General features: G+C 36.6%; 1 protein-coding gene across 4 annotated transcripts in view; it reads right to left on the bottom strand.

Annotated features, from left to right (window-relative positions):
* LOC111862231 (arfGAP with SH3 domain, ANK repeat and PH domain-containing protein) overlaps positions 1-19,803 on the bottom strand; it is a 234,131-nt gene that overhangs the window by 14,231 nt on the left and 200,097 nt on the right. For all 4 annotated transcript variants that reach the window (XM_033750593.1, XM_033750595.1, XM_033750594.1 and 1 more), the window contains exons 4-12: positions 17,393-17,647; positions 12,507-12,592; positions 11,016-11,175; positions 8,043-8,337; positions 5,749-5,976; positions 3,763-4,009; positions 1,761-1,941; positions 1,047-1,346; positions 92-211 (exon numbers count right to left, since the gene is read on the bottom strand). In XM_033750593.1, the coding sequence (XP_033606484.1) occupies positions 92-211; positions 1,047-1,346; positions 1,761-1,941; positions 3,763-4,009; positions 5,749-5,976; positions 8,043-8,337; positions 11,016-11,175; positions 12,507-12,592; positions 17,393-17,647 (1,872 nt within the window). The remainder of the gene's footprint in view (positions 1-91; positions 212-1,046; positions 1,347-1,760; positions 1,942-3,762; positions 4,010-5,748; positions 5,977-8,042; positions 8,338-11,015; positions 11,176-12,506; positions 12,593-17,392; positions 17,648-19,803) is intronic.

Here is a 19,803-nt window from a genome sequence, read left to right on the forward strand (position 1 = left end):
ATCCTTGTCATTCCACCCAAGGCTATGAATGTCGCTTTAAGAATGTTGACTTAATTTCTGCATCACTTGCAATTTTGGTGGGTTACCTTACCCTGTCTTCAATGATGGTTTCATCATCTGAGAAATCTGTTGAACCCTCATCATGAGACAGATTCCAGTCTATATTCACATTATCGAAGTGGCTCTTCTGCCTCTGTAGTGCATGTCGTAGCTGAAACACATGCAGTCTTCATGAGATGCACTTAATAATCAACTAGAACATAACAATGCAACCACATGCTGGTATAGGCAGCTCATAATGGTCTGATCTTAAAGTGAAAGCAAAAATACAACAGTCTCCCATTAATCTAATCAGTATCCATACTCTAATGATGTCCTAAACAGAAAAACAACTAATTTCAATTTTACAAACACTGACAAGAAATGCAAATTTTCTTTGAATTTTTTTCAAGTTTATATGCATTCATCAATATGATGGAATTCCTGCTGGTGAATGCATATTTGAGTTCAAAGTATCCGTGTTCCATACAAAACCATAAGACTAATAAATACAAGTGAGAGAAAAGGACAGTAATTTGAACCAAACCCAACATACCTTGAGAAAAATTGTCAATGTGATAGTAAAAATACATCTAACAGTCAAAGAGAAATCTACAGTCGATTTAACACCCTGAGAATGTGACAAAAGACTGTCACATAATTTGCAATTAAAGTTAATATTGCCTGTTTTATAAGCAAAATATTAAGTATTATACCATTCAATAATTTCATTCTAAATTTAGTTTCCGGTATGGTGCAAATTGTTAGCCCAAGAAATAGGACAGGTTTCTTTTTGCTAACAATGCCATAAATCAAAGAAATACAGGGAACAAGGGAGTTTCAAAGCAGTATATCTTGGTAGATCTTGGATCCTGTCAGCTATATATCTAGTTTGCAGCATAACAGCCTTAAGAAAATAATTCACCAATGTGACATAATCAGTTCTCTCATTAGAGACAAAATTTCCAAATGCCAGTACAATTGCTATCAAACACATACAGACTCACCAGTTCTTCACAGGTGTGATGACCTCGTTCCTGTGCAATATCTAGTGGTGTTTTATCCTGAGCATTACGTAATGTTGGGTCTGCTCCACTCCGCAAGAGCAGTTTCATGCACTCGGCTTTATCATGCAATGCACACAAGTGAAGGGCGGTATTGCTGCCAGAGCCAGTGGTGTCTGATGGAGCCAGTGTCGCCCTATCCAATGCCTGCGTTGGCATGTTCTGAACCAGGAAGTCCACCAGATGTAACGAGTTCCCCATCTCACGTACTACAGCCAGATGGAGAGCAGTCTCTCCAATATCCTACAGCACACATTCCCATGTCTTATACAGAAGTAACAGGGCTTGTGTTAATAATGATTACAAATTTGGTTTCTACCTCCATGACCACATAATATATCATATTATAAGGATTTTATTAATTTTTATATTTTTCTGTTTATTTTGATAACCAAATAAACTCAAGTGAGACTGTCAGTAAAATATCAAGTTACTAAACGTTAAATTGAGTGGAGCACATACTTACCACTAACATGTACAAAATTAATTTAAGTTTAAGAGGTTTCTCCAAAAATTCTGTGTGCATTTATTGTTTTCCAATCAAAGGTAGATGTTGAGTTGACTGCAACATCTTTAATTTGACCACCTTAGATGAAGTGTCATTATTTACCATGTATTTATATACTTAATACCCACCTTGCACGAAACAGTACTTACACTTGTTGGAAGAGGAGCTGATAGGTCAACACCCTCTGCAAACACTTCCAGTAAGTGGTAGAGGTTTTTATTGTTAACAGCATGTTCCAGATCACTGAGAAGATCTCGCTCATCAGCACAAGTCTGGGAAGCAAATTTCTTCTCCACATATTTTGCACGAATGAACTCATACCTTTCTTCCCTGTTCAATGTGAGAAAAAAATTTTAAAAATGTATTTTCTAATTTATATAACGTATCAAAGCATTTTACAGAAGCAAAAATTAAACATCTTTACAATATATAATTCATTAAAAATCATATAACTATGAAAGTGTCACCTACTTTCAATTTCAAGTTAACCACACTCGAACAACTCAGTATATAATGATGGAAATGGCAGAAAACTAAGTCACTAAGCACTGTCGCCTCTAATGAGCTTAGTGTGCAAGCCCCCAAATGAGACGAGATGAATATGAAATACTGATGACGTGAAAACTGGCAGGGTAAAGCAGATGTACTCGGAGAAAGACTTGTCTCACTGCCACTTCAGCTAATACAAATACCACATGGGGGTTGAACTTGTTCACTGAGGTTACAAACAGGTGACCAACCGCTTGAGCTACAGCATGACTGAAATAAGCAAAGGCAACCGAACTCCACAGTAATGGGTATTCCTTGAACAGTTATTCCACTCATCAAGAAATTATGCAAAACCCAAAGGACAGCACAAAACCTACCAGTGAAGGCTACCTTCAGCCAGTTCAATCCACACCTTCACAAAGCGTTTCCAAAAAATGTGTTGTAAAATTACTCTTTTTATCTACATTTTTGTCTCACAAATGATCTCACTTATTCAAGTTGATCTACCAATTGTTTTCATGCATGTCTTTACCAGAAAACGACACTCCAAATCAGACTTCAACATGAAATACTCGTACTAACAAAAGGGCCCATTAACTGCCTGGGTTTTCTTAAAATAAACTGTATGGAAATTATTACAGTTTATTATTTATGCCTTCTTTTCTCTGAAAATATGTTTGTCACCGCTCTCATGCTCAGCTTTGGCTTCACAGCAGCACAAATCTAAAATGCATTAGCAGAAGTGCAACTTTGATAAGATCATCAGTAAACATTAACTGTGTCAGTATGGGTACCGGTTGAAAAGAGCACTGATTATGTATTACACAAATCTTATATATATATATATATTTCCAATGACCAGAAGAAACCCATAAATAGTACTGGAACTACTATTTATTCTGACAGTCTTATAAAAGCATATTGCATCTGGCCAATGTTCTTCTATTTACTGCTGTAGCACGGCACACTGATTACTATATAATTAACTGTTACTGATCTTTCATTACTGGACTGTAATAATGCATGCAACTGGTCAAGCTGGCCAAGCATAATACTTTTATCATTACTATTTACAAAACCATAACCCCTATTGCCTACAGTGCTGGATAACTTAAAATTTAGATCGCCTATTCTTGGATAACACAAAGTTAGATATCTGCCAAGCAAAGAAACAGTGATGGACCTAGACTGTTCCTGAATATGTTAAACATGAAGATTGCTGTCTTCTGGGATATGACGCCTGTGTAGCCTGGTAGATGTGTGAAACGTTTTAGAGAAACTTGCTGCCTACATATCCAGGGTCACTCTTCAACTCTGAAGCATGTCTCTCCAAAATGTCTCTAAACTCCCCCCAAACATTACTAAACATACTGCAAAGTGACCGCTCAGCAGCTGAATAATGCATGTTATGTTATTTTAAACAATATGCATGGAAGTGGGTAATGCTACAAAGTGGTAATAATTATGTAACTTGAATTCTATTCAGAATGTATGCTATTATATAAATCTGCAATGTACAAAAGCTGGCCAACTTAATCTGAAGGTTTGTGATGTTACTATGTTTCAACGTATAAATAAAAGAGTTTCATATATAATTTGTAAATTATAACTTTCACCATACCAATACTAAGTTGGACAATGCAATGCACATGATATACTCACATTGTACTGTTTGGTGACAGCTTTGTAATATGTAACGTAGGTGTAAGTTTTGATACATGCAGCATATATTCCATGACCTCGTTGAACGCATTGTTGGTCATATGTCGAGCCAGCAGCAGCTGTGATGTACCAATGTTGTCTAGAGTGAGTGACTGAATACGTGAGATATGAACACCAAGGTCGCGGTGGATTCCAGAACACTCGATACAAACAATAATTCCAAAATTTGTTGATAACCATGTTGCATCTGGAACAAGACAGTTATATCTTTCCTTATATTAAAATAAATTGCTCAGTGTCTACATACATTTATTTTTGATTAAAATTATTTTATTATAAATTCTGGCCAATGAAGTACTATATATAATTCACTAACAGAATATGTACAGTATCATTGCCAGGAACCAATTTCCTCACACTGCCAATCAAAAAACATTTTAAATCTAAAATTACCTAGCTTGAGACCAAATCTATAACTAACACCAAAGAGCATAAACCTTCTATATAAACTAACATTCACTCAAGTGGTGAAGAAATTTCCAATATCTTATAGAACCTGAAGTTTCATTACCATGTTCACAAGAGCCACACAATGGACTCCATCACAAGACAAGATAATTTAGTTCACACTCTCAGACTTTAAGAGCTATTTTAACATTATCATTCCAAATACCCCTCTCCCAAGTGGCATCTTCCTATGACGTTTCAAAATTAACTTCTGAATGTTTTCCACCTTTATTAAGCAAACAAATCAAAACAATGCTAAGCTATATGTATAAAGACATAAAAGATGGACAGTTCACAGAAGACAAAGAAATCACACATATAATAGGTGGGATTAATGACATAAATATATATTTTTATCGCTGTCCAAATATTTGTATTAATGTTAGATAGCAGGATTCTCATGACAGATATAATTACTGAATATTAACAATTTTAATGGAAGATATATTATTAGACAAATGTATCTATGCAACCTCTCAAAGACAAAGGTTTCCACAAAACACAGTTGGAAATCGCTGTCAAAAAGAATATTCACTGGTTAAGTGTTTCCTTTTTGTCCTTACAAAATTCTAAAATTTCTATGTTAGTTCAGTTAATAATATGTATTTTTTGAACAAAAATGCATGCTGATGTGCATCAGGTATGTGTATTTATTTTAATTTTTGTCAGACAGTGATGCACTTTTATTCCAGTGTAGATACCATGGACTTAGAGCAGTGCTAATATTTCCCATTTAATGCATCTATGAGCAAAAATATAAAAATTACAGTGAAATAATATCATGATGTTGGAATGTGAAAGAACTCCGTGGTGCCTTACATTGAAGTATATGAGGAATTACTTGCACACGGTGATTTTAATATGGATGAAAATAACTGTGATAACAGTAATGGTGTGTCAGAAGTTATTAGAGATAATAGTTTCACTCAGAATAATTCAGTAAGCAGCAAATGACTGTCTCAAACCATGTGTTTCCTTAAAAGTGAGGTTACATTTTAGTGACAAGTCATGACACAATTGTTGTGCAAATGTAAACTGTAATTCATAATTTATTTACATCCATAAACTGTTACACAAGTATAATTGGAAAAGTCAGTTTAAGCCATCTAAAACACTACAAGTGAACAACTATTAAAAATGTACAGAATGATATACAAGACTACGAACAATACAATCATCTTAGGATCACTGTCCCCCTGCCGAAGCTAGCAACCAAGGATGACATCCCCCAACAATCCGATATAAAGCAATGCATACACTTATACCATCTATATACAATCGCACCACATCAGAACCAACCGGAGCCACTAAACTACCTTCCATCATTGTTATTATTAAATGAAACCATGGCATTTCTGTCCACACCACCATTCAAACTGTTCAAGTACATGGATTAGTTTGATTTTTCTTAAGGAGTTTTTGGTGTACTAAGTTACATTATAGACAAAACTGTAAGAAAGTATATCAACCATTCCTCACCATTCTGCGAATTGCAATCACAACATCTGTCATTGCCAGGCAATTTCTGTACATATCGTATAATAGCCTGCTGTAGTTCAAGGAGACTAGGATTAAGTTTACCACCACCAGATTTGCCACTATCATCAAATGCTCTCATCAGTGCTCCCTCTTTGCAATTCACCAATACTGACATCCACGCTCGTTGGTCAGCTTCATCTTCTGCTTGGAAGTGGTATGTTCTGTTGTCTGTGAACATATACATCACTTTGCATTAATCATATGTTATAGTCTAAAACACTGTACAGATGTAAGGGTCAACATCTCTCTTAACCTTAACTATCGATTCAGTTCCCAAAGGGACTAACTACGTCCATGGATCTGAGCCCTTATTGAGAAGCCGCCATTTGTAAAGCTACTCGAGAATTTCCAACATCTTATGGAACCTGAAAGTTCATTAACTGTGTTCACTAGAGCCCTCCATTGGTCCCTATCTTGGGCCAGATCAGTCCAGTCCATACCATCCCATTCTATCTCTCCAAGACCCATTTTTATAGTACCCATTCATCTATGTTTTGGTCTACCTAGTTGTCTCTTTCCTTCTGGCTTTCCCACCAATATCCTGTACACATTCTTAATCTCACCTATTCATGTTATATATCTTGCCAATCTCATCCTCCTCGACTTGATCATTTTAATTATACTTGGCAAACAGTACAAGTACAGTACAGTACAAGGGACTATCAAATGTAATTATAAAAAGATTCAAGGTCTCTGAAGCCTGTTATCATTAGTATGAAGCCATGAATCAATGTATGCATCACACACCTCAGAGACTAACCCACTACACTGCAAGCAGCAATAATAAAATCTTTATGATTCATACTCTTTCCTGCAGCTACAACCATCATACTTTGTGATTCCTAGTTCAGTATGTACATACAAAGTGAACTGGCCCAAGTAACACTTTTGACATGCACCTAGGAAGATTTCTATCTTCTGCAATATGATGACATGCAGTCCACCAAAAGTCAACCAACGTTTTGGAGGAACCTGCCGCCTCCATCTTCAGGACTGAAGCTAAACATAAAACGAGCATCAATCCTGGCTGGAACACCAACTGTTCTGACTGAGATTTCTGTGGAATTCCTCAGTTATCCCAGGCAACTAGACCAAATGAGGCCAAGACAACTTCTGTCAACATTCTTTCCAATTTATTATGCACCAACCATAACTATCACATAATGCAATACAGTCTGAGCTATTTAGAGCACTGCTAAATAAAGAAAGAAATAAAAATAAAGACATAACTGTGTGATTCTTTTACTTTTCATTCAAGACATATGAACCAAGCAAGGTGGCATAAATAACAATGGTTTTGTCACCACTGTCCTGACTGAGAACTTTCATGTTATATTTCATCATCCTGTTGCACTGAGGTATCATTCTCATTATTCAAGTACACTGTCAATAATGCAGCAATATCTTATGCACTAAAAGGGACTATCAAAATACATAAAAATGTCTTTTTGTTTTACATAATGTTTTTCCAAATTTACAACATGTTTCGGCCACATATGGGCCAGCATCATGCAACTTGCACTGTCCACTTGTCTTTCATGCTCCCATGTTTGTCATCGTTTTGTATTGTCATTGTATTCTTTTTTTGGCCATCATAGTTTTTGTATGTCTTTTTTTCCTGTATATAGGTTTTTGGTGTGGTCTTCACATGTGATTCCAAGGTTATAAATGAACACAAGAGAAATAGACATGGTGTGACAAACATAGAGATGAAATTTGTGCAATAAATATGGGAATTCCAAAAAACCAGCCACAGTCAAAAGCTATACCATGCACATAGGCACACTAACAAAAGTGATGCACCATCCCATAAGCATGTATGGGCATACATACATTCTTAACCTCAGTACGAGATAGAAGAGAAGTAGTCAGCTTCAAGCCCCAGCCACTTTACTCCCTGGGGAAAGAGCCCATGGGACTCAGTGGACAGAAGGTTGAGTGCACTACAGAACTGATTTGGTTGCTATCAAGAAGAGAAAGAACTTGTCTCCTGACAGAAACCAAATCCCAAATCCTTCTTCATCCATCCCACAGCCTAGTCACTAGTGACTGGGCCAGCACCACCTCATATATGTCAGATAAGGAATTATAAATATCATAATCACAGTGTATTGAAACAGGAAATCATGATAAAATTTACAAGCCACATACATGTATAATTATCTCGTTTCATGTGGTTCTCAACAAGGCAGGCTGAGGCAACTGCATACTAAGATCAATGAAATCAAACTCACAAGATATAAGATCAAAACACCTCTTGTCATCGGGCACGAGTTTGATCTGACAGGTGAGGAGGTTGACACGAGTGGGAGGTTTGGTTTCATCTGCATGGCAGATATCTAGAAAACCCTCAGCTTGGACACGACACCTCCGTTTCTGCCAAACCCTCCTCATCTTTCCTTCTGACTTCTTTAGTAGATGGCCAGTGCGAGTCACACCATGTTGCTTGTCACCCTGTAGCTGATGCAATGAGTATCCTGTGCCCTTTTCGGTTCCCCCAAGAGTCCCACTTGTGTTCAGTGAGCTGGTCTGCAAGAATATTACATTTTAATATTATGTGATAAGCTGTAGCAGTGCTTCAAAATAAAATATTAGTTGAACTGGTGACAGGCATACATGTAAAACAAAATTAGAAATGGCAGAAATAAAAGATTCAAGACCCTCTCCTAAAAATAAGAGGAGAACTATTTAGATATGTGAAGTTATTTTCATTTGTCATGCCTTTCCCACCTTCTTCTGCTTTTAACTCCTTTGCCTAGTATTTAATAAAGCATGGAATAGCGAAGATTTTCTATATAAGATTTGAAGCTCTCACAGCAGTCACTATGTACATTTAGCAGAGTCCAACTGTCAAAGTTAATAGTTGAAGAAAGCAGTCTTCTGGGATTTGGCACCGTGTATATGTGGTGTTAACCCCACATATACACGGTGCCAAATCCCAGAAGACTGCTTTCTTCAACTATTAACTTTGACAGTTGGACTCTGCTAAATGTACATAGTGACTGCTGTGAGAGCTTCAAATCTTATATAGAAAATCTTCGCTATTCCATGCTTTANGTTGCTCAGCTGGTCCAGATATTTCCTGCCATTTAAGGAAACTGAATTTTCATTACCATGTTCATATGAGCATGCCTCTTCTTCCTAGTTTAAGCATTAAGATCATAGTCAGCCCAGTGTATTTTATTCACTTCAAAGATCTTGTAACTTTCAACACAATAACATTAAAAATTGATATTCACTTATAGAACAGGAAAATTTTTACTGTTTTATTATATTACCAAACATCCATAATATCATATTAAAACAGTCTTCTTATGATGCAGGACCATATTTCTTCGAAAAATATGATTCCAATGGTTTTACGCCAAAACACTGCCTGACATTCTTCACTTTACATCAACTTCAAAGGAAGCTGTCATAATACTCCAAATGCTAAAACAGGCTTTGAACCTACATGTATCAAAATGTCACATCAAACATCCAGGTCCCTAATGTCATGAAGCCTGACATAATGTTTTCTAGCCACAATTTACTGACACAAACTTGTGGACAATAACAACTACACATATTTCAATTTTTCACTCAAACGAAAATCACAAACAAGAATCAAAATGGTACAAGTGACTACAGTACAGCATGTTTACAAAACATATGTCTTTAAGTGATTTATTAAATCTCTGATATGGATACTACCACCATTTCATGGACTTTACAATATAGCCTCTAGAGACAGACACTTATTTTTAATATCATAACAGTGAGTTCCGTCTATCCCAGCATCTATCTGTCTATCTGTCCACAGCAGTCAGTGACCTGTTCTTTCAAACAATGTTTAATGCTGTTTGCACAATATAATCTGTCACCATAACCATTCAGATTGCTTCAGCACTGTAAATAGGTGTAGAAAGCTTATGCAGTCCCAACATAAATTGTGTGCTGCTGGCAGAACACTAGTCTTATTAGTACGTGCTGGTACCATGACTAAGAAGATGAATACGAGTATGATTTCAAATTTAGTGTTGTGGATAAAAATATTTGGGAACCATTCTTCTTTTCAATACCCTCCAGTACAAAAAGTACACTCTGTGGGGGCTAGCGGAGAGACCTCATCCATAGATATGTCTGCCATAACTGGGTACAACAGAGTGCATCAGTTCAAAATTGAAAGCCTCTGAATTATTTGGAACTGCCCTGTGATGTTACACATAGCTACTGAGCAAAACAAATAAAAAAACTGACCTCATCATTGAAATGCTTGCTCTTATTGCATCTTTTATTATAACCATTAATCCTGCTGTGCACAATGAATGTGAGCTGCCTTCAGGGGTGCTACATATTTCACAGGCAACCTTCACATTTGTAATTAAAAATGATAATATAAATAATTTGTTATTTCTTAATAATTATTATCACCATCTTTATTTGTTCGTTCCCATCATAATTATTTTCCAACTCTTGCCTGCTCTTTTTTACAGAAGTCCTGTATTTTTACAATCGTTTATTCAATGTTAATGTGAATATTTAGCTGTCTTATTTTGCGTTTATGGTGCCTTTTTTGTATTCTGCAACTCAAATACAATGTATTCAATACAAAATTTCATACGAAGCACAAATAAATATATACAAAAAGTAACTAAAAATAAGAACTCTCAGAAACACAAAAAATAAACTATTTTCTGGCAAACAGAGTTACTTCAGACGATCAGAAAGGGGCATAAAGCTAACCTTCATCCCCATGTGTCGCACAACTGTGCCAGCACACCCACTGGCTCAAGAAGGCCCCAGCAGGTCTAGCATTACTCTTTTTACAATGTAAACCTCATTACCACTGAGTTTAAATCCATCCGCCAGAAATGTTGCAGTGGTAGATGCAAATCTACAGTACTTGATAAGGGCTAAAAGTCACTGTACTGCACTTCCACTCTTCTTCTTGTTCTGCCATGGGCCACCAAAATCAACAGTCAATGCTTTATAAGAGAAAAGGGCATGCTGATATATTTTAAACTTCTGACCTATACAAAAGAACATCCTTATTCAAACCTCTGTCCTATGTACTAATTATCGCAATAACAAAACACTATTTTTCTAATATTTTGTTTTATGAGTGAAACTGCTGGTGTAATACATTCCAGGATTCCACATCAAGAAACAAAAGGGCTGTATACTATAACTGCAGAACAACCACTCACACGTGGTTACTTACTGACCTCCCTGTCAAGCCCGGGCGCGCTACGCAAGAGAGTCCTGAGTTCTGTTAACCTTCTCCTTTCTTCATCTTGCTTCTGTCTGATCTTCTGAAGTTTAATGGAGAGATCTGCGACGTAACTACCAAAATGCTCAATTGTCTTCAGTCCATCTTGGAAGTAGCTTATAGGGAGAGGACAGACAACAGACATGTATAAATTAATTATGCACACACAATCATATATAATAATGCCCTGTATCTTTCAACTAAATCTATATATATAAAAGATTCAGGTATGTTCCACTCTTCAACAGTTGGAATGAGTTTGCTGGAATGCTGAGGGAGGCACCGCTTGATGGCTCTATTATTCACTATTATTCACAATAATGTCACCAACATATATGAGGGGGGGGTCCAAAAAATGTACTCACTCTTTGATAGTCAATATTTTTGGAACAAAATGACATGTAGTTACAATTCTTGCACGTGTAATGTAACGTTTTCTCAACAGAAGGAGAGGGTCACATGAGTCACATGAGTGTTGGGCCATGTGCACACTGCGAGCAGAAGACAGCAGCAACAATGGCTGAATGGTTCTCTTTGAGCGACACAAGGCTGTACTGAAGTGGTACTGGAAGTACGAAGTTACTGTCTCGTCACCAAAATGCAGGGCAAAATCATGACATAAAGATAGGAAACAGATGTTTTGAAAATATGGCACAGTTCAGATAGTTTGGAACAACGATAGCAGACTGAAACCTGATTCAGGAGGAAATTAAGAGGCGACTGAACTTGGGTAATGCTTGCTACCATTCAGTCCAGAACCTTTCGTCTTCTCGTCTGTTGTCCAAAAACATAAAGATTAGAATATACGAAACTATAATTTTGCCTGTGGTTCTGTATGGGTGTGAAACATGGTCTCTGACATTAAGGGAGGAACATAGACTGAGGGTGTTTGGGAACAGGGTGTTGAGGAGAATATTTGGACCAAAGAGAGATGAAGTGACAGGAGGTTGGAGAAAACTGCATAATGAGGAGCTTCATACTTGTGTGAGCATGAGCAAAAGAAAAGAAAAAAGAACATCCAAAAATAAAGAAGATGGAGGTGATATGTTCCTCCGAAAAGTCAGTTAACTCAAGTTAAGACAAGTGTACAACTTATAAATTTGAAAAATGTGATACTGGCCGGTACACTATCATGCGCTTTAGGGATTATCAGACTACAGTGAATTTGTGAAGCATACAGCCATAGGTTTTACATGGTAGACATGTGAATAACACAAGACACCTGGTATACATATAACAAATTACAGAATAAAATTTCTATCACTAATACTCTTGGAGAAACTTAACATTTTTAGAAAAGGGAACATCGTTTTAATTAAATGGTGCCATTCAGTTTGGGCTATGGGCTACTTAGAGAAGGATTTCAATTTGGTATAGTAAAGATTAAGTAGTTAAGATATTCTTTAATAAGGTTTAATATCTGTTATATATCTCTTAGCTAACTTACTTAGTTTGTGCATGGTAATACTCCACAAGATGTTGAAGCAGTTCAATGCCCTTCTTTGTTTTAATTTCATTTACTTTAATCAGGTACTGAAAAAGAACAAAAAACACTGTGTTACTTTAATAGGAAAGAATAGCAGCATATTCATTAAGATATACGAAACTTTTCTTATGGAAATATTCTGTAAAATGTAAAACAATATAACAACAACAATTTATTTAACATCTATAACTGTTACACGGGCAAAACTGGACAAGTCAGCTGAAAACAGCCAAACACTTCACATCAACAACTCTTAAAAAATGCACAAAACAAAATACAAGACAATACACAATACAAACATTTTTTGATCAAGATCCCCTTGCCATAGTTTAGCAACATCTCCCAGCAATTCAGTATAAAGCAATAAATATGCTTAACCACCAAAAACACAAGTCAGCCAAGTAAAACAAAATATCACATGTTTATTGAAATTCCCAAACTACCTTCTATCATCGTTACTAAAACATTCTTGTAGAGAACAAAAACAGTTTTGTATTAAATAACTTTTTAATTTATTTTATGAATTAATCTAGATCCTCTTCCCTGAAATAGTACTGCTTTGGTCTTTTCCGTATTTATTATAAGACTACTTGTAAGAACCAGTTTCTAATTGTTTAATAATTTTCACGATTTTCCCCTTTAAAGATGTGAGACTTTTCTCAATGAGTAATATATTTGTGTTACCCACGAATAGCACCACCTTACCCTCTTCAACAGCTCTGGGCGAATCATTTATAAACAACATGAACATAAGTGGTCCTAAAACAGAACTCTGAGACACACCACATTTTATTTATTCACACGACGAAGTATACATCCTTATAATTGAGGTATCTTCATCTAAATGCTGTATTTCCATAAATCGAGTTCTACCAGTAACCTAACAATTGCAGCCTCTGTCCCGATACTTTTATCCTTTTCATTAATCATCCTGATTTGTCACCTTCATTTTTTGAGAATTTTTGGAGGGAAAGATATTTACATAATACTTGAGATACTTAGTTAAAAAGGAACTGTACGCTCTATTTACATCTGTTTGCAAGTAAACATCTTCCCATATTTCATTTTCAACTGATTGTTAAATATTTCTACATTTCTTTTTGAGGAGTCTTTTTACGGAAGCCATGAGAAATAAATGTTATGTTAAGCATGTGAACTGTTGTACAGATGTTGTAAATGCACTTATAAATTCTGCACTAATCAGTCTTCATAAGTACAAATGTGGTGACAGTGCAAAAACTCTGAAGTTATGTGAAGCAAATTTAATGCAGTTGGAAACTAGAGGATGACAGCATAACATAACTATTGTTTCATATTTTTTTCTAGTATTAATGAATATGTTAAAATATTTTAAGGAAAGCAAATGGTTTAAGTTATTTCATGAAATTCATGTTGTACATGTGTGTGAAGTTTGTGCATATTATTTGAACAATTGCAGTTCTCCTGCATCATCAAACACAAATGTAATGGTGCACAAGCACTCAGAAATGTGTAGGGAGGGGAATTTTAGGGAGAATTAGTCACAGGGGTGATACTTTATTGATTTTGCTATGCTATTCTCACCCATATATGGCAGATAGAAAATGGTAAAGTTAACTGAGAATTCAGCCAAGTGAAGTCAGCTCAGCAGTTATGAAAATGATCCAAAAGCGAATATCAGGCTAGCATAGATGCAACTAACTGAATACAAAGAGATCTCAGTAAAGGGAAATACATGTCAAAAACCTTTAAAGAGAAATTATAGCAATAAACACACATAACTTTTAAAGCAATCCCTGTAACAGGTCGTGAAGGCCCATATGGTTGTGACATGTTGAGGGTCCCACATTATCTAGAGAATTGGTTCAAAGATGGCGGTAAGGTTGTCAGCCTTATGAGCTGGCCTGGCCACGCTTTACTCCCCAGGAAAATTACCTAATTAATTCCTGGTACTCATTTCTGTTAGAGGCTGAGTTGACCCCAGGACCATAGTGAGGCCAGAAGGATGTCAATCGAAAAAATCCAATGACCTCATTGGGACCTGAACCCATGACCTTCTGGCTTGTAACATAGTGCCTCAACCATCTACGCTACCACTGCCCCCTCCACATAACTTTTACAAGAAACAATTTAAAATGTGTTTTCCCTTCTTCTGATAAAGGTTACAAACACTTCAACATCAAATAAAAACATTAATAAACCTGTATACAAACTATGATACAGACAATGAAATTTTTGTAATGATTTATGAATGCATGAACTAAAGCCTTGCACTGAATTAACAGTTTATGAATTCCTTAGTCAACAATATGCCTTGTGCCACACACACACACACACACACACTCACACACACGGGGGGCAACTGTTTGGGCCCCCTCCCTTCTGTCCTCAGTTTCTATTAACATTGTCATATATCTGCGATTGTCAAACGCCTGCTTCCCAGAAACCCAAACAACTCCTACTCACAAGGTCTCCAATAACTGCATTCTTTTGTGATGACAAAGAGTTCTGATGGGCTGGTTTACCAGCGTCTTTGAGACTTGACTGCGTCCACCTTCAATGGGAAGTAATTAAATGGTAACCCGCTAGCAATTAAAATTCCAGGCCACGAGGTAGTGGATAATGAGAACATGAACATGAAAGAAAATTTACTTTCCCCCTTGAAAAATTTAACCAGAGAACAATTAATTCTTCAGTCCTGAACTGGTGTAACACTGAGATCATGAGTTTACATCCTGTTCAGATCACTGATGTCCACACTTTACTACGCTGTACCGTTTACTTCAGTACAGCCCAACCTCTATCCAGGCACAGTGCTGTATTCACTAAGTTAAATTCTTTCGTAAAAGCACAAGAAAATCCTCTCCTTACAAAGTTCTACTGTATTTAATATATCATAAAGTTTTGTATAACTACAGGTTAGTCCTCTATTTAAGGAGTTTTGCCAAATGTATACAGGATCCAGGGATTCAAAATTACTACCAAATCATAAGAATTTTGAAGGATGGCGGGCAAGAGGCGATAAATGCAGTTAATTCCCATTATACTGCAGCTACATATCAGTGTGAGGTCAGTGTTAGTCACTTCAGTTTGTAGATGGAAATACGTGTGTCTCTAAATGCCAAGAACCAGCCCAACACAACATGGTGGACACAAGACTGGGTATAAACCTCCATAAAAGTCTGGACACTTGCACTCATAGCATGTTTTTTCCACTTAGTTTGCTATTTCACACTATATTCAGTCCCACTGCTTATTATATATAATAAATAATAGTTCGCTTGCGGAAGGAAATCACAGAGTTTGTTCTTCTCTTTTAGTTTGAAATATAATTGCAGTATATTATGTTTATGGAACATCTGGATGAAGAACTAAAATAAAGTATACAGCTCAGAGGTAACAAATAGTACTGAAAGCACACACAAGTAAAATGACCTCACTATGCACTACATCTTTAAGCACTCTCGTTTGACAGGATGTTTCACTGATTTTAAGTAGAGACCAGGTGTATATTGTCATGTGACAGAGTGCTGATAGGCAGGGTTTTGACTGGTAATCGGATTTACTGAACTCCAGCAAGTTGTAACTACAATCAAGGATTATGTTCTCACTGTTCTACACACTTCACAGATCCCTACACGATACAGTCGGTCTTCTCAGCCTGTTACAGTCTTCACTAGCCATTGTTTAGAAGCGGTTTCCAATGGCAAACATTCCCCTTCCTCATTGTTCCTGAACTGTTCCTGGCCTCAGCTACCAGCTTCTCACAGCAACAGCTCACCGCAACTGAATCCCAGCAGTTCTCTATAACTCACTAAATCACCAACCAACTCTTTGCTAACTCTCGCTCCATTGACTTAGTGACTTATTCCTCACTAACTATCCCGCTCATAACATCTTGGCATGGACAGCATAGAAAACACCTTCCTCTGTTGTAGTGCAACTGTTGCTTAGCAGTGGCATGACACATTCCATGGCTGCGCGCTAAGCCATTGACACAAACCGCACAGAAAACACAATCCTCTATTACTGTTTGTGGGCCATTGCTTAGCATGTCTATATGCCACAATATATATGAAGCGAGCACTATATTTAAATTTCTGTTCTTTAATGGCTTGAGTAACTGTAAACTCTGTGATTTCAGTCAGCAAGCGAACCATACTGACCAAACGACCACCGCTTGTCGCAAAGTTTAAGTGCCAAGTAACTGTAACTCCTATTACATATATAAATAAAAAGCTGTCCCTGTAAGAGGCCGTGAAGGCCCATAGGGTTGTGAGATGTCTAGACTCTAGGCGTCTTCTAGACAATTATCTCATAGATGGCGGTCAAGTTGTCAGCCTTACGCGCCGGCTGCCCTTTACCCCCCAGGAGGATTCCTGGTAGTCATTTCTGTTAGAGGCTGATTCAAACCCAAGGCCACAGTGCGGCTGGAAGACTTAGGTCAACTGAAAGAATCCCGTGACCGCATCGGGAATTGAACCTGCGACCTTATGGCTTGTAGCAAAGTGCCTCAACCAACTACACTACCGTCCACCACCTTATTAAGTGTAACAAATCATACTACTGGACTGGGCAGCTGTTTTTAAATTTTATTAAAAGTACACATGTACAAGTTCAAGGGCTTTCAAACTTTAATCTTTCCTTCATAAGGAACACAAGATCCTGTAAAAGTTTCTAAGTTGTTATATTACAGTGGGTCTTATATCCACTGGGAGAACAAAAGAATGAATTTTATTCTCTACTGACAGCATGAAAATATGTGGAAATCTCTCATTCAGTTATCAACAGTTTGCTGTGTGTGATGCATTAAGCGTGTTTAGGACTGAATGATAAGAATGGCTTTCCACTGTTGATAAGTACTGTACCTCGCACATCTGTAACTGAAACACCCTCCTCTCTTTCTCCATTTCATCAGCAATCTCAGCAGATGTAACTTCTGTTCGAATTAATCCTGCTTCTTTTGCCTGTTGCTTCTTTTCCTTTTCTATCTTCGCATATTTTGCTTCATAGTCCTTCCATGCTTTGTCAAATGGCCTTTTCAGGTCACCTTTAACACCTCTCAGGTCACCTTTGAGCAGATTCTCTAGGGGGAACATCACGATGTTGTTAATGTTCTGCATCTGAAACACAAGAGAGATATTGAAGTATATTAGCAGGGCATTATTCACCTGGTATGGGCCAGTATGAATAATGCAGAACAATTTATATGTCCCGCCAAACTTTTAAAAGTCACACATCTCCTGCTCCTTGAGGCTAAAACTGAGCACAAGAGAGTCAGCAACACAAACATGCTTTTAGAAATAAAAAGGCGCTAGTTATCAGGAACCCTAGAACACTAGGGTATGCTTTGGTGCTGCAGGATCAATAGTTTAAATCTTTAAAGAGAAAAAATAATACTGGTAACATTTAAAATTTTAGTTTTTAAATCCTGGAACACATTCGGCATTAAAGATCATTCAACCAATGGTCATTATATAAAGACATAATCAGCGTTTATCATGATAACCAACTATGCCTATAAATAAACTTTGTACAGAAAATGCTGTGCTATTGAACGTTAAAACAGGCAGGCAAAGGGTCTTCAGCTTATCTGTCATCCAAGTGCCACAGACCCAACTGACTTCCTGCATAGCAAAATATATAGTTGTTATGTGATAAACTGTATTGACAGTATTTACCACTGCCCTACACAGAGCAAACTCCTGTAAAATAGACACAGAACGAAAGTAACGATGTATGATTTATTAGGTAAGACGTCTGTCTTGGTTCAATTTTATTAGGGCAGGTATGGGCAAATTTTTATGTACGCAGATCATATTAAAAGTATTTACACTATTCTGCATATCAAAAAATTTTTTTTTTCATCTATCAAGCATGCAATATTTTCTCATAGTAGCCACATACGGTCTGTAGTTTGACCTCCTCTGAATTAAAGAACATAATTTTCAGGCCAATTTAATGTATAAGACATATCATCCCTTCACTAAACATGCAGTTTATTCACCTTGTACAAATAATGCATAAAGGATTCAGCACTTCATTCATGACAGGCTATGACCCAATAACCCATGGAAACATAAAAGGCTGTTCTTCATTCCTTAATGGATTTTATTTTGTTGGGCTCCATACATGTCTACTAGAAATTAATGATGCTAAAAAGCTATTAAACAATTTTTGAACTTGCAGAATTCTTCTGATGAAGCCCTCTGGCATATGTTCACCCAAATAACCCTGCCTTCCAAAAGTAACATTAATTGCACACCCCTACAGTGACTCACCTCTCCAGTTAATACAGTAATAAACTCTTTGAATAAGTACATCAGTGGCAAAAATGTGTATGCTGGTTCTTTTATTCAAGGATCCAGTGACAGCCAGACCAATATCCGGAGTAGATAAAATCCACCAGCGTGGTTATTACTGTCCATGCCACACACTATTTTGAGTGAGACTAATATCATGCCTCAACCTACCTTAACTCTTTTTGTGCATCATGTGTAACAGGCAAAAACCTATGTGGAGTTCATAACCCAGTATGATAAAGCTACAAGTTGGATAAGAAGAGGGAAGTTTTGTAAGGATGTGGGGCAACAGAAAGACAGATGAAGATTGAACGCTAATGGGCCAAGTTTGAAAAAATGTAACAACTTACACTTTCCTGCTGGAAAGTAACCTCCAATTTAAAAAGTTGTATCAAGATTATGAGTGAAATATCTTTTCAACAATACCGAGACAGATACTAACAATACTGCAGAAGTCTAATGAATACATCTTTCAATAAAAGAACCATTTATTTAACAGACTACTGAAATCACATCCACTCATAAAGCTCAATACACAGATTAATTCTTTCAGATTTTTCACAAGCCACAAAAAAATATTATTTTTATTTTTGTGGCCTGTTAAAACCTGAAAGCATTAACTGAAACATTATAGAAAATACATTTCCTGATATAATTTAAAATTTTTATTCATAACATTCAACATGGTATATATTTCAAGTATGACAAATATCACTGCCTATGCAGTGTAACTAATTTTCAAACAACATACTTTTATCTAGAACAAAATGAACATTCTGAGTAAGAAAAGACATGCAAAATAACAAACAGAAATATCTTTACTCTGATGGAGTACATTTCTTCACCCTAAAAGGTAAAAGGTAAAGTTGTCCCTGTGTTTCAGTAATTAAGAAGAATATCATGAAGCTGTACGGGAGACAGGAAATACAGCCTGAGCACTAGATGCAGCTGAGAGGTCAGCTTCATACCCAATCCAC

Source organism: Cryptotermes secundus, unplaced genomic scaffold (genome assembly GCF_002891405.2).
Source record: "Cryptotermes secundus unplaced genomic scaffold, Csec_1.0 scaffold1561, whole genome shotgun sequence".
NCBI classification, from domain to species: domain Eukaryota; kingdom Metazoa; phylum Arthropoda; class Insecta; order Blattodea; family Kalotermitidae; genus Cryptotermes; species Cryptotermes secundus.